Source organism: Ranitomeya variabilis, chromosome 6 (genome assembly GCF_051348905.1).
Source record: "Ranitomeya variabilis isolate aRanVar5 chromosome 6, aRanVar5.hap1, whole genome shotgun sequence".
Lineage (NCBI taxonomy): Eukaryota > Metazoa > Chordata > Amphibia > Anura > Dendrobatidae > Ranitomeya > Ranitomeya variabilis.
This window is the reverse complement of record NC_135237.1, coordinates 168,861,717-168,877,011: the sequence shown is the minus strand read 5'-3', so window position 1 is coordinate 168,877,011 and position 15,295 is coordinate 168,861,717. Positions and strand designations below refer to the sequence as shown.

The following is a 15,295-nucleotide window of genomic DNA, read 5'->3' as shown; positions in this document are numbered from 1 at the left end:
GACCTTAACACAGAAAGTATCAGCTATCGGGAGCAGCAGAGGTAGACCCATGAATGGCGAGTAAAGTTATTACTAACTGTGCCTGTGTACTGGGGTTATTTTTATTTATTTTTTAAAGTGAATGACCCTTTAATCTTCGATTTTCTTTACGAGAAGTCAGAGTGGCTGCGGACAGTAGTCAGAAAGCTCAGAAATAACACAATGGAGCAGTCTTCAATGTAATGTATTAAATGTACGGTAAGTAAAATGATTGAACATTATTAGAATTGCTTTGAATATTTTTAATAACACTTCAAGGCATACACAGTATCTAGTGCCATATTGGTTAAATTCGACTAAAATATGTGTTTTTGAATGGGTTCTATATCATATGTTATATACCATATACTCCACCAATCAAACTTGGTGGCTGGTCTTATCAACGATGAGGTCAACATACAAGGAGGATAGAAAAATTAAAACTCCACCAAAGAAAAATCAAGTCTAGAAGAAGGGTGGTCCTCTTAAGCTGCATTTTCACCAAGACAATCAAGAATGAGCATCCTTAACAAAGCCTGTTAAACGGGTTATCGAATACCGGTGAATGAGCAAAACGCCAAGAACCATGGCAGGCTATGTGCACTGAGCAATCTAGTATAGATCACTCTGCGTGTCACTTAGTGATCTGCCTCCACTAAAAGGATATTAAATGATCGGCAATGCGGTTAAGGTTTAGGCTAAGCTCACATTTGCGTTCGGGGGCTTTGCGGAGGGCTGCATACTTCCTCCGTTAAGCTCCGCCTATTTCCACATACTTCTGCATGCGTCCTGCGTACCTATCTTTAACATTGGGTACGCAGGACATGCGGATGCATTGTTTTGATGCGCCCGCCGACCGCACGAGAACGCAACAAGTTGCATCCTGTGCAGACGGCGGGCGCGTCAAAACAACACACGCAATGTTAAAGATAGGTACGTAGTACGCATGCAGAAGTAGGCGGGGCTTAATGGAGGAAGTACGCAGCCCTCCGCCAGACCCCAAACGCAAATGTGAACTTAGCCTTACTGATCGTCGGAAATATCACGCCACCGGTACAAGGCAAGTCATTATATATGCCTTTCTATTTGTAGCTGACATTTTTACACAACTGAAAATATAATGTCAAGCGATTCTCATTATGTCATGTGATCACTCAATACCAGAAACCAAATTACGAACAGCTTCTATAAATAAAAAAAATATCCAATTTACAAGTGACAACCCTATGTGGGTTCTCTTTTTCTGTCACCTTTGCAAACATATCTGCCATGAAGTACTAGAGAACATTCTAATATCTCGGTAAAAAAAAATATATAAGTGATGAGCAAACTTTGAATTCAGGTTCAACTTGTGATTTACTAAAATATAAACATTTTATCTTATTAAATGGAGAAGTGCTTTATTTCATAGCCTATATTACTGTTGTGTCAGCAAGGAATGAATATAAGGAACATTATGCAATTATGAACTTGACATCAGACAATTCACATAAATTAAACTCCACAGAATGCCGACCATCTCATCGGTAAGCTTAGAAAGGAAGGAGGGAAGTGCATTGCTACAGGAGGGTTCTTTAAGCTTAAAAGGGCATCCTGGTAACAGATTAAGTGCTTGTAAAAAAAAAAAGGCAACTTTGCAATTTACTCCTCCACTCTTGTTGCACAGGCTAGCAGAGCTATAAACTGAGCAGGTACTTGCCGTCTCCTGCGGCAGTGTCGGCTCTACGTTGCTGCTTTGGTGACTGATTACAGGTGGCAGTGACATCACAGTGACATCACGGCTGCAGTCAATCACAAAGCTCAGCAGCTCGTGTCCTCTATATCAGCAGGGCCGCTAAGCTGAGTGATTGACCGCAGCAGTAATGTGCACTGTGATGTCTCCGCTGTATCTCTTAAACAATCCCCAGAGCATCGGTGGATCGTCAGCGCAGGAGAAAGAGTATCAGCTCAGTTTGTTCTTTTATGACACTGCTGGTCTATGGAACAAAAAAATGTAAACAGGAAAATCCTTTTAATAACAGTTTTGTTACGCTAACACATTATCATTGGCTACATTCTTGGAGAGGCTTCTGCGACATGTCATCAAAAGTTTAGGCAGTCAGTGGCCTTCAGAACTTATCTGTAAAATGTTCCCATTGGGACAGTCAAAATATCTCTTTACAAATAAACTGTAAAAAAACAAAAAAGTTACATGAAAAAAAGCCAATGCAAATAAACAGTGATGTGAAAAAATATCACTTGTATAGTGCGTCTCCGTTTGAGTAGAATCCTGCGGTGTGGACACTTCTCACTCCAACTCTGAAACATGAAATGCTGAAAAAAACTTGGCCAGTGTTCACACTTTATCTGGTGTCATTCCTTCAGATATGCTTTTTTCCATTTAGTAAGTCAATTTATCTGACAGTGTTTCCATGGCTGGAGTGGAAGCCTCCCTGCTGTGCCTAGGCTGAACACTAGGATCGGGACCCACTGGTACCCGCTCCTGTGCAAGTGTGCAGTGTTATAGTGCTTAGTCCCCTTTATAGTTTTTCCTGTGTGTTGCAGCTAAATATTGTGCTAGCCTCCAGTTCTCTAGGATACTAAAGGTAAATGGTGCTGGCTGCAGTTCCCTGCACAGTTGGGAGCACCACAATGCAGCAAAAACAGAGAGATACAGTCCTAAACCACAGCTGCATAGACTTCATTCTCAGGCTCGGTGGGGATTCAATGAATATTGAACAATTAAAAAAGAAACCTCCTTTTAAACCATAGAATTCAATTTGCTATAACCCATAAGACAACTGGAGATCAGTGTGCTGAAGTAATGTACCAAAGCATCACAAAATGCTGGATTGCTGCAACTGCATGTAGTGAGAGCATACTAGTCCAGCTCACCATTCAAAGTGACTTATGACATATGTCGTAAACCTCTTTGGAATTTCTGCTTCTAAAAAATGCTTATGAATTCACTATGCAACTAAGCCCTATACAAGTATATGTTAACAATTACAACCAAAATATGTTCACATATAAAAAAGACCACTATTTAAAAAAAAACAAAAAAAAACTAACCCATGTCCTGAAGGCGCAATGAAGTATAAGCAGCATTGCACCCGGTTGTCTGGCATCTGACGTCTGTTGACACGGGACTCTGCATTAAGGTAGTCTTCAAATTTACTGTCAATGTAATCGATAACTGGCTGCCAACTGGAAATCAAGGGACATTTTACTGTATTAAAGCTCTTTGCCAAATGATAGATCAACAGAAACATAAATGGCTTAAAAAATGGTTAGTTGGTAGTAATACACCTTGTTTATGAAATGCAGAGACAGTAAGCCAAATTCACCAATTATTCATTAATATTAAAAAGAGTGAAAAGGACATTTATTTACAAAGTTTTTCTGTACAACAAAACAGGGAGAAGAGAACAAACATTACCAGTTGCTATTATCCACTGCATCTCCAAACCCCGGTGTGTCTACTATTGTGAGAAGAAGCTGAACGCCACCTTCTTTGATTAAAACTTTTGACTGCTCAACCTAAAAAAAAAAAAAAAAAAAAGAAAAGAAAATTATATTAGGTTTTATTTTTACAGACTTGAATGTATGCTAGCTTTCAAAAGGGTGTATACACAGATATTATGGTTATATTGTCATTTAGTGCCGAGTCTACAGCAGAATCATGGGAAAATGCTACAATATCAAAAATTGCAGCAATGTGCTGCATGTCACAAGAGATTAGGTAATAAAATGTGACATTATTATTATTCAGCTTTACATGAACACCCGAGCCTTACACTATGGCTGGTCCAAATAACTAAAGCAATTGTTACCATCCACCTCTCGTGTCTCCCCTTTTCCTCATAGTTTGTAAGCTTGCGAGCAGGGCCCTCATTCCTCCTGGTATCTATTTTGAACTGTGATTTCTGTTATGCTGTAATGTCTATTGTCTGTACAAGTCCCCTCTATAACTTGTAAAGCGTTGCGGAATATGTTGGCGCTATATAAAATTATTATTATTAATATAAAATGTATATAGATACATACACACACACATATATATATACACACATGTATATATCCACACATTATATATTGTATGTATGTGTGTGTGTGTGTGTGTGTGTGTGTGTGTGTGTGTGTGTGTGTGTGTGTGTGTGTGTGTGTGTGTATATATATATATATATACACACATACATACACACACATATACACACACACAGTATAGCTATAGTTAAAAGAGACTTCAGGTCACCAATAGTTCCATTTGGGTCGCAGAATTAGTGATTTAGGACAGTGTGATATCTTATGTCTATGCCCCTAAAAGAATCAGCCATGTCTATTGCCTTTGATGGAGGCATGACATGATGGGCCTGCAAATCACTAGGAGGCGGATCCGGTATATTATTATTATTATTTATTTATATAGCACCATTGATTCCATGGTGCTGTACATGAGAAGGGGTTACATACAAGTTACAGATATCACTTACAGTAGACAAACTTACAATGACAGACTGATACAGAGGGGCGAGGACCCTGCCCTTGCGGGCTTACATTCTGCAGGATTATGGGGAAGGAGACAAGGAGTATATGCTGCCTACTCTACAGAACAATGTTCTACTGCAAAGACACCAGGTGTCTCCCAGGCCTACAACATTAGTACTCTGGTCAGATTGCCAACACAGCCTAAAATGTCATAAGCCGTCACCTGAAAAACATTCATTTTGGACGGCGAAATCCCAGGAATTACTGTAGATCTATAGATTACTAAACATCAGTGAACATTAGCATTATCTACATGGAGCTACACACAATATTTTATTCAATAAATGCAGACACTCTGATCTATTGTAGGCTCTGCTGCTGGCTGTGCTCACAGCTACAGGCACATGTATCTCATCAGTGCAATTCCCAGAATGTGCAGGAAGGAGGCGAGGCAGCGTGGGCTTTCCTCCACTACGTTTGAATCCAGCGGCCTATAGCATTCTGTGCCCATACATGGTCAAACACACGCAGTAACACATCTGGAAGTGATCCAAGAAAACAGAACTGTATAGCAGCGGCCTTCACAGTTAAACTTCCAACTGTATCCCATCATCTGCTTTTGCCAGAATTCCCAAGAGTCTCATGGAAAACAAATTAGCTTTAGTTCTGGAATTTCAAACTTTTCTCAGCAGATTGACTCCAAATGGCTTCTTTCCCATGCACTCCATACGGCAGGTCACTTCCATCCATTTTACCGATCTGCGGCCCTTTAAAGCCTTACTGTGGAATGTAGTAGTAGCAGGGTTGAGCATACAGCGTGGGACAATGAATGAGCGCACAATGCCTGACATCAAGCACTCACGGGTGGGGAAGCTCCTCAGAATCTTTCCTTAGTATAGCTGGGAGAGCTGCACAGTTGTATGATGCATTTACTTTGAACATCCCCCACCCACCAGGTGACTGACAAGTGGCAAACATTTCTTTGCGCTTTCATAACGGAGAGCTGTACAGAACATAGCATAAAAATGCTAAATTAAAAAAAAAGTGTCTTTTTCATCAAATCATTTTCTAATTGCAAATTACATGTTATATTGCAGGTCTAAAGAGAAATGTGTGCGCAGATGATGAATGTTCTGGATTATCGGATGCTGGAATGAGGAAATGGAGCCCCCTAGATAATGAATGGAGTGGTTACGCACATTGTGTGCTTCCAACGAGCCCCATCTCAGGCTTGGCTCTAGCAGTCGGAACCCATTAATCGGCAACACCTATCCTGTGGAAAGTTTATCACTTCCAAAAAGGGGGATAACAATTTAAAGGGAACCTGTAAAACCACCAATGCAACCAGTTATGTGTTACTCTGAAACATTGCCCAAACAGCAGCATTTCAGAGCAAGGCCACATTCACACATTCGGTATTTGGTCAGTTTTTTACCTCAGCATTTGTAGCCAAAACCAGGAGTGGGTGATAAATAAAGAAGTATGCAAATTGCCTCTTCAGAGAAAAAGAGAACTTAACTCTATAGCGCCACCTGTTGGAAGTAGTGATCCTACAAGTCACAATCAACCCTTTCACGAGTCGAGCAATATGACTTAGGATAAAAGCCAAATCAGTATCTCAATTCGCAGACACGGTGTTTCGGGCTGTTGGCCCTCATCAGTGCGAAGCATGAGAACTGATTTGGCTAGGTGAGAGGCTCTGGACTGGGGTAATAAAGAAGTAGTGACATGTTTCTATTATACTTTCCCTCTGATTGTTCCACTCCTGGTTTTGCCTTACAAATACTGATGTAACATACTGACCAAATACTGAAAGTGTGAACGTGGGCAAACACATATCTGGCTGCAATAGTGCAGCCAGTGTTTGATTCATGCTACGGTGCAGGCAGCAAAAATATGATGGCTGGTTCCCTTTAAGGGAGCAATATATTGGGCCAATTAAACAGTATGGAGCTCCATGTGGGGCCCATTACAATGCATGGAGCTCCATGTGGGGCCCATTAAACTGCATGGAGCACTATGTGGGGCACATTACAATGCATGGAGCACTATGTGGGGCTCATTATACTGTATGGAGGACTATGTGGAACCATACAGTACTGAAGACAATGGAGGGCCTCATTATACTGTATGGAGCACTGGGTAGGCCATTATACTGTATGGAACACTATGTGGGGCCATTATAATGAATGGAGAACTATGTGGAAGCATTATAAAGTATGGAAAGCAATTCAGGGCCCCATTATACTGAATGGAGAACTTTGTGGGGCCCATTATTCTGTATGGAGCACTTATTGTGGCCATTATACTGTATGAAGCACTATGTGGGGCCCATTATACTGTATGGAGCACTATGTGGGGCCCATTATACTGTATGGAGCACTATGTGGGGCCCATTATACTGTATGGAGCACTATGTGGGGCCCATTATACTGTATGGAGCACTATGTGGGGCCCATTATACTGTATGGAGCACTATGTGGGGCCCATTATACTGTACGGAGCACTTCTATTTTTATTTTACTCACTTATATAGCACCATTAATTCCACAGCACTTAATAATAATAATCTTAACTTTTATATAGCGCTAACATATTCCGCAGCGCTTTACAGTTTTGCACACATTATCATCACTGTCCCCGATGGGGCTCAAAATCAAATTCCTTATCAGTATGTCTTTGGAATGTGGGAGGAAGCTGGAGTACCTTGCAGATGTTATCCAAGGTGGGATTAGAACCCAGGACTCCAGCGCTGCAAGGTAACAGTGGTATCCACTGAGCCACCATGGTTTACATACATTATCGGAACTATCCCCATTGGGGCTCACAATCTAAATTCCCAATCAGTATGGGAGGAAACCGGAGAACCTGGAAAAAACCCACGCAAACACGAGGAGAACATACAAACTCCTTGCAGATGTTGTCCTTGATTTTGTGGACATTATTCTGTATGGAGCACTATGAGGGGCACAATTATACTGTTTGGAGCACTTTTTGTGGCCATAATACAGTATGGAGCGCTGTGTGGGGATTACAGTTGCAGAAGCATACTGTGATGGGGTCATCATACTGTGCGTGTGGCAGTTAGTGTGGAGGAATTTACTATGGGGGTATCGTACTGTGTTTTCTGGCACTTGTTTGCATCATAATTTATTATTTGAATTATTCAAGTTTTTTTATATTTGTTATTGCATATTTAAATTAGGCCATTGGGCCATATGTTTTTACACATCTTACATAACATATTATTCCAATATTTTATTCTAAGATCTAGTAATTAAAATGCACTTTGTGGGACAACCCCTTTAAGTTTGTTTACACATGAAAAAGCTCATTGTTATATTTGATAAGTAAAAACTTCCTCAATTGTAGACTTTTTTTTAAAATAAATATCAAACTTGTCCCATGACTTTGTCTAAGCTTTTAATTTTGGCCCTCTGTGTGTTTGAGTTTGATATCTGAGTTAGATCGTTTTCTTAGTATTAATTTCCATGTGAATCCATGGCAAAATTTGCATATGTGCCACCGACTGTATCATTTGTATCTATTTTGTAAAAGCAAATACTCTGTTGAACTGAGGACATTACTGAATCACATTAATGAATCACATTAAAAATTGTACCAAAATTGCAACACTTCTCACTGTAAAAAAATAAATAAAATAGGAGAAATATGTATTCATAGTCAAGCTGTACTTTGAGTCTAAAATAACATTTTGATCACAAAGGCGAAAAGCACAAATCAGCACTGCAAAGTCCACTAGATCTATTAGGACATGTGTGCCTTTTAATAAGAAAAGAATCAATCATCGCCAACTACTTTTCTCCAGTTTCATTCATACAAAATACAGACTCATCAGTAAACATGGGTTATTTAATCCTTTTCCCCGCACAATACTTTACAAAAGCACATCATAAACACTACACTTTACTGACATGTCACCTGATATTACACTGTACCTGAACAGTTTTTTTTATTCTGTGCGATGGACCAGGGTAATCTGGGGCATATAAATCCGTTAAGAAGAGTGAATTAATGAGCGTCGACTTTCCCAAACCCGATTCACCTATAAAAAAAAAAGAAACTAAGTTAACATATTGTTGGAAAAAATAAAATACATTTTATAAAAATCCAAACATATTGTAACTCACATAGATCACAATTCTATAGACACTTATATGCTACTTGGTATAAAATGAAAGTACAAAAGACGAAACAAAACCTTAAGTGGCCATTTTCATAAATGGAAACGGTCAGTAAAATCACCCCCCCAACCGATCATATTGGCGTGTAGGTCTCCGTTGATGAATTTACCATTCACTTTTATGCCTTCTGTAGTTGCTTTCCTGAGACATTTGTGTTTTAATATATATAAAAATGAGTAGAGATGAGGGAATTTGATCTGCTCAGGGCTGACTCGGCAAGCTATAGCGCTTACTGAATAAGCTGCAGAGGGAACCCGGCTTCCTGGATTGCTCCGGCTGATCAGCTGTTTGTCATGGCTGTGTGACCATCACAACACATACATGTAGAGCCTGTTTGTTGGGCTCTCCGTGCAGGTAATGTGACACAGCCGCGACACATGAAGCTGCGGAGCTGAACAGCTGATCTGCCGGATCGATCCAGGAAGCCCGTTTCCCTCTGCCGCTTATTTGATAAGCGCTATAGCTTGCCGAGTCAGCCCTGACCCTATCAAATTCGCTCATCTCTACAAATGAGTGCTTTGGACATGACCTCTTTCCCATCCAAGTCATATATATTGATGTGTAAATTCATAAACATCTTTAAATCTTTTATCTGTTGTTGCATTCCTGAGAGGTTAGTATTTTTATTCATATGCAAATGAGAAGTGCTCTTTATGATAGAGAGCACTTAAGTAGCATATGCCTCCCCAGTTTCACCAGCCAGCATCAGCCTGTTTAGCTTGATTGATACCTCATGGTTCGATTTCCATGCCCGTCACCAGATATTACACAGTGAACTATCAATCAAGCTAAAGAGGATGGCACTGGGCAGAGAAACAACCTGGGGAGGCCCTGGTTCCTTAACAGCCCTGTAATACCCAGAGCACTTAACACCTTATTTGCATATGTATAAAAACACTAATCTCTCAGGAATGCAGTAACAGATAGAAGATTTAAAGGGGTTGGAAGGATTTACAACCCTACATGCAGCTTAGATGGGCGGGGTGGGGGGGTGGGTTGGTTCAATCTACTGACAGATCTGCTGACACATGGATAGAACTGCATACCTAAAATTTAAGGATTTTTTTTTTTAGCAAGATCATTAGATATTTACTTTAAATGTCCTAAAATAATGGCAGCAAAAGGTTACTTATTAGAAAAGTCTTACGGCAAATAGGAAATACAACATCCCTCCGTAAAGTAATCAGGGGTCCAGCTAATGTATGTCAGGAAACAGTCGGCAAGTTGCTCTATGGAACTGCACATATCATATCAAAACTTAGTAAATTAAGTAGGAATTGTTATGGCAATTAGGGTGATATAAAGATATCTAAAGCTCTAATTCTGGATAATCCAATATCGTGGAGCTTAGCCTGTCAACAGAACACGTTTAGGCTGTGCCAAACGAGACATCCTTCAGCAGAAGACAAAAATCCTAAACATAATATTCAGAAGCCAAAAGTTCCTTCATTAAAGAGCTACAAGACAGGTCATTGGCAGCTAGCGCAGAAAAGACAAACTTGATATATGATTTTTTTTCCTTCTTAGAAACTATTCAGCTACATCCGCTATTTAGGATGCTGAATAACACATTCTAGAGCCAATGTTGGGGGCTGCTTGCGTTTCGTTGCTAAGGTGGGGACAACGACAGAATGCCAAGCATACGGAAATAAGCCTAAGACTAAATAGCTTTTTGCTCTAAGTACCTAAACTGGAAAATTATGGTGCTCCTTTAAAGAGGCATAGTCAGCAGTCAAAAGTGGCCAGTTCTTGTTCTTATTTTATTCCTATTGCCCTCCAGTATGCTTTTTTCCTATTTTATTTTTTTCTTTCTTAAATCCACCACACTGTTCCAGAGATATGGGCCTTTTACTTTGGTGCTAATTTTATGGCATGTTTTGAGGCTGTTCTGCATTATTACCCTGTTAGTTACACCCCCTTGTTAAAAAGACAAGACAAATATACAAGGAATTTAAAAAAAGAGAGAGGCATATGTCTGGAAATATCAACAAACCCCAATAGGCTGATTCGAGCAAACAGGGGATCAGAGAGTATATTAGACAATATAAATACATTTTATTTAACAAGTATGCAAACTGCCTCTTCAGAGAGAAAGAGGCCTCAAACTCTATAGCGCCACCTGTTGGAAGCAGCAATCCTACAAGTCACCATCAACCCTTTAACGAGTCTTGCAATGACTTGAGATATTATTTATTTATTTATATAGCACCATTGATTCCATGGTGCTGTACATGACAAGAGGTTACATACAAATTACAGATATCACTTACAGTAAACAAACAATTACAGACTGATACAGAGGGGAGAGGACCCTGCCCTTGCGGGCTTACATTCTACAGGATGGTGGGGATGGAGACAATAGGTTGAGGGTTGCAGGAGCTCCGGTGATGGTGAGGCAGTAGCTTCGGTAGTGGTGAGGAGGCAGCAGGGTCAGTGCAGGCTGTAGGCTTTCCTGAAGAGGTGGGTTTTCAGGTTCCGTCTGAAGGATCTGAATGTGGTTGATACTTGGACGTGTTGGGGCAAAGAATTGCAGAGGATGGGGGATATTCGGGAGAAGTCTTGGAGGCAGTTTGGTGAGGAGCGAACAAAGTGTGGAGGAGAGAAGGAGGTCTTGGGAGGACCGGAGATTACCTCGTAGGTCAGTATTCGTAATTTGAACTTGATACGCTGAGGGAATGGGAGCCAGTGAAGAGATTTGCAGATAGGGGGAAGCGGAGGAGTAGCGAGGAAAGAGATGAATTAGTCGGGCAGCAGAGTTAAGGATGTACTGGAGAGTTGCAAGGGTGTTAGCAGGGAGGCCACAGAAAATGTTGTTGCAGTAGTCGAGGCGGGAGATGAGGGCATGCACAAGCATTTTAGTAGATTGACAGTTGAGGGAAGGACGGATTCTGCAGATATTTTTGAGCTGGGGCGACAGGAGGTGGAAAGAGCCTGGATGTGAGGTTTGAAGGACAGGGGGAAAGCATGATGTCGTTAATTGCGCTAGATACCTCAGGTAAGGAAGATCTATGAGATGGAGGAAAGATGATGAGTTCATATTTGTCCACATTGAGTTTCAGAAAGCGAGAGAAGAAGGAGGAAATGGCTGATAGACACTCCGGGATTCTGGACAGCAGAGAAGTGACATCTGGGTCAGAGAGGTAGATCGGAGTGTCATCAGCATGAATGTGGTACTGGAATCCATGGGACTTTATGAGTTGTCCCAGGACAAGTGTATAGATTGAGAAGAGAAAGGGTCCTAGAACAGAGCCTTGGGGGACTCCAACAGAGAGAGGGTGAGATGAGGAGGTAGTGTTGGAGTGGGAGACGCTGAATGTGTGGTTGGAAAGGTATGAGGAGATCCAGGATAGGGTGAAGTCTTTGATGCCAAAGGAGGAGAGGATTTGTAGTAGGCGGCAGTGGTCAACTGTGTCGAAAGCAGAGGACAGGTCTATAAGGAGGAGTATAGAGTATAGTCCGTTAGCTTTGGCTGTAAGTAGGTCGTTAGTAATTTTGGTCAGGGCTGTTTCAGTTGAGTAATGGGGGCAGAAACCAGATTGTAGATAGTCAAAGAGCACGTTCGATGAGAGGTGGGAGGAAAGTTCAACATGGACGTGCTGCTCCAGGAGTTGGGAAGTGAATGGGAGCAGCGATATTGGGCGATAGCTAGACATAGCCGTTGGATCGAGAGTTGGCTTTTTAAGGATAGGCGTGATTGTGGCATGTTTGAAAGCAGAAGGGAAGGTGCCAGAAGTTAGTGATAGGTTGAAGAGGTAGGTTAGGGATAGGATAAGAGTGGCGGTGAGGTTGGGGAGGAGGTGGGATGGGTTGAGCGCACAGGTGGTGAGGTGCAATTAGGAGAGGAGACAATTAAGCTCCCCTTCAGTGATGTTGGATAGGGAGGTTATGGGTAAGGGCATTGGTCTGGTATACAAAGGGGTTGTGGTGGTTGAACAATGAAGATTTGCCTCGTTTGGTCGATCTTATTTCTAAATTGTGTAGCAAAGTCCTCAGCAGAGATGAGGGAGGTTGGAAAGGGCAGTGGGGGGCGGAGGAGGGAGTTAAAGATTTTGAATAACTGTTTGGGGGTTGTAGGATAGAGGGAACATAGAGGGTTGTGAAGTAGGCCTGTTTAGCAGAGGTGAGAGCCGATTTGAAAGCGAGTGTTGCCTGTTTGAATGCAGTGAAGAAGTCTTGCGCAGTTGAAATATTACACTTGGAAGCCAGGAACAAAAATTGTGTTACATAGTGAATAGAATGTACTCTTAAAAGCTTACATACATGACTGAGCAAAAAATTATTATGGTATGAGGCAAGTATAAGGCTGCACAGAATAGCTAAAAATAATGCGCCTTGAAACACACAAGTAACTATAAAGCTATCTCTCCATTATCCTGGTCAGGGAAATTTTTCTTATATGAAGGAGTGGATACAGAAACAAAAGTACGGTAAGTGCAAGAGGCAAAAGCATTATACAGTGCATGGAGTGCAAAAACCTGCATAAGTAATGCTGCTATGTAATAAAGTGCATGTAGCAGACCGGTACTTACATGCTAAATTTGTAATCAGATCTCATGGCCCATGCACACATGTACGTATCCTATTTGTAGATTTCACTCCAGAATTTTGATTACAATACAGACACTGATCAGAAGAATGGTAGGTGAATGATGACTTATACTAAAGATCGGTCTTCTACAAAAAATATTGAGCTACTGGATCTAGTACTGATAAAATGTGAATCTCATGTGGATGCCTTCCTACTCTCAACTTTCTGCAAAGATGTTATACAGCGCACAGTGCATTATTAATTTTTTTAATAAGCAGTCTATTTTACACATCCATGTGAAAAGCTCCATATTAAATGATCATTGTATATATTTAACAAGTATGCCGAGTGTAGATCAGTTTATGCGATGCCAATACATTTTGAATTGTAAAAGTAAAGTCTTTAGTTTTCAGCTGGAAATGAGAAAATGAGAACACCAATGAGAACAAAACGTTGGAAGTTAGACACAGGATGGTCACAAAAGCCTTTGTAAGACAAGAAGACCTGAGATGTTTTAATTCATGTTACTTCCAAAAACCCATTAGATCTGCTCAGCAGCCCAGAAGATATAGAAGATGAATGAGAAAACCAGATCTGCATATTTGGTACAAGCTACTTGAACTCATTCAGCTTGAACTCAACAGAACTGGCGACTCAAAAATGGACATTTTAATGAACCCACAGAATAACAAAAATGAAGCCTCAGAGGCACTTTTAACAAAAACTAGGGTCCCCCCCAGATTAGAATGAATAATGCGGGAACAGGGTACATGTGCTGCTCTATTTACTTCTATGGCACCAGCACCGATCAGAGTCATAGCAGCTCTAAGGCATTGTGGGTAGAGCTGTAGTCTTGCAGACCTAGGAATCAACAGCCGTTGTCGTTTTGTATGCATTACCTTACACACCCCAAAGACATACCGACGGGCGCGCAATTCCAAAATAACCAAATGGCACATAGACGGATGTGAGTGGTGACAACCTCTGTACATCGCTGCAGAATCTGTTAGCTTTATATAAATCAGTAAATTAAGTACATATTTTAGAGGAACTCTGCTTCAAATAACATTTCCAAATAGGAGACGAATAGGAGAGATGCGGCACTGGGACAGGACGTCTAGCAGTAAATAATCAGCCAATAATATTTGTAAAGGGCTGAGGAATTAATGGCGCTATATGAATGAGTAAATAAACAAATAAAACAATATTCCGATAGAGCAGTAGGAACCCTGAGCTGGCGCACATAAGGATGCAAATACAGCAGGGCGAGGGCAGCTGCAGGAGAACCACACCGGCTCACTGAAAATTAGTTATGCAAAGCATTTTCCCTGCCAGAGAGAACAACGCTGGCTTCATTTCCTACAACCAGAGGTATGCTGCGGTTATTCCCCTCTGTAGAAATGTACAGGCAGCACGATGGAGGAAACTATGCCACAGTGAACCGATTAACCCTTCTCAAAGGTGTTCACGGGGAATGAAATTACACTATTCTAGTTCTGTGCAAATATTTAGCTAGTCACTTAAGAGCTAAAACAGTGAGAAAAGTGGAGGTGTTACAGGATAAACATGGCTGCCGTAAAAATGAATTCTGGTGTTTCTAATAAAAAAACGTGCACCAATTCCTGGGAGGAAGGGCCATCTCTGCCAGCCACTTCTCTCCAAAAAAAGCAAAGTAATCAGGCATGTTGAAATCTAGCATGGCCAGTCTTCTTTTCCTCTTGATATCTGCCACCATATGTGTGTATGGGGAGAGGGCATGTGGCCTTAGGTATTACATGGGTTGACCCATGAACAAAGTATATTTTAATTAATACATATAATTTTTATTCCACGTTCCACAACTCAATGTGATAAAAGTTAAAAAAAAAAAAAAAAGAAAAAAAAAAATGTTCCTGTACAAATTTACCCCCCCTTCCCCCGTGTAATGGCTATGTGACCGTACAGAAACATGCCCAGGGCAGGGCAGGGCGCAAAAGAGTATGCTGACATTACAGCAGGGATCACAGAATCACAAGAATTTAAACAGGCAGGAGATGTTTTACCTCACAGAAAGAATCAGCTGTGATCCCCTCCTGTA

The 15,295-nt window shown here is 41.0% G+C and overlaps 1 protein-coding gene across 6 annotated transcripts in view; it reads right to left on the bottom strand.

Annotated features, from left to right (window-relative positions):
• Nucleotides 1-15,295, bottom strand: part of SEPTIN7 (septin 7) — a 127,135-nt gene that overhangs the window by 36,132 nt on the left and 75,708 nt on the right. For all 6 annotated transcript variants that reach the window (XM_077269227.1, XM_077269229.1, XM_077269224.1 and 3 more), the window contains 3 exons: nucleotides 8,445-8,551; nucleotides 3,437-3,537; nucleotides 3,070-3,204 (listed from right to left, as the gene is read on the bottom strand). In XM_077269227.1, coding sequence (XP_077125342.1) covers nucleotides 3,070-3,204; nucleotides 3,437-3,537; nucleotides 8,445-8,551 — 343 coding nt within the window. The remainder of the gene's footprint in view (nucleotides 1-3,069; nucleotides 3,205-3,436; nucleotides 3,538-8,444; nucleotides 8,552-15,295) is intronic.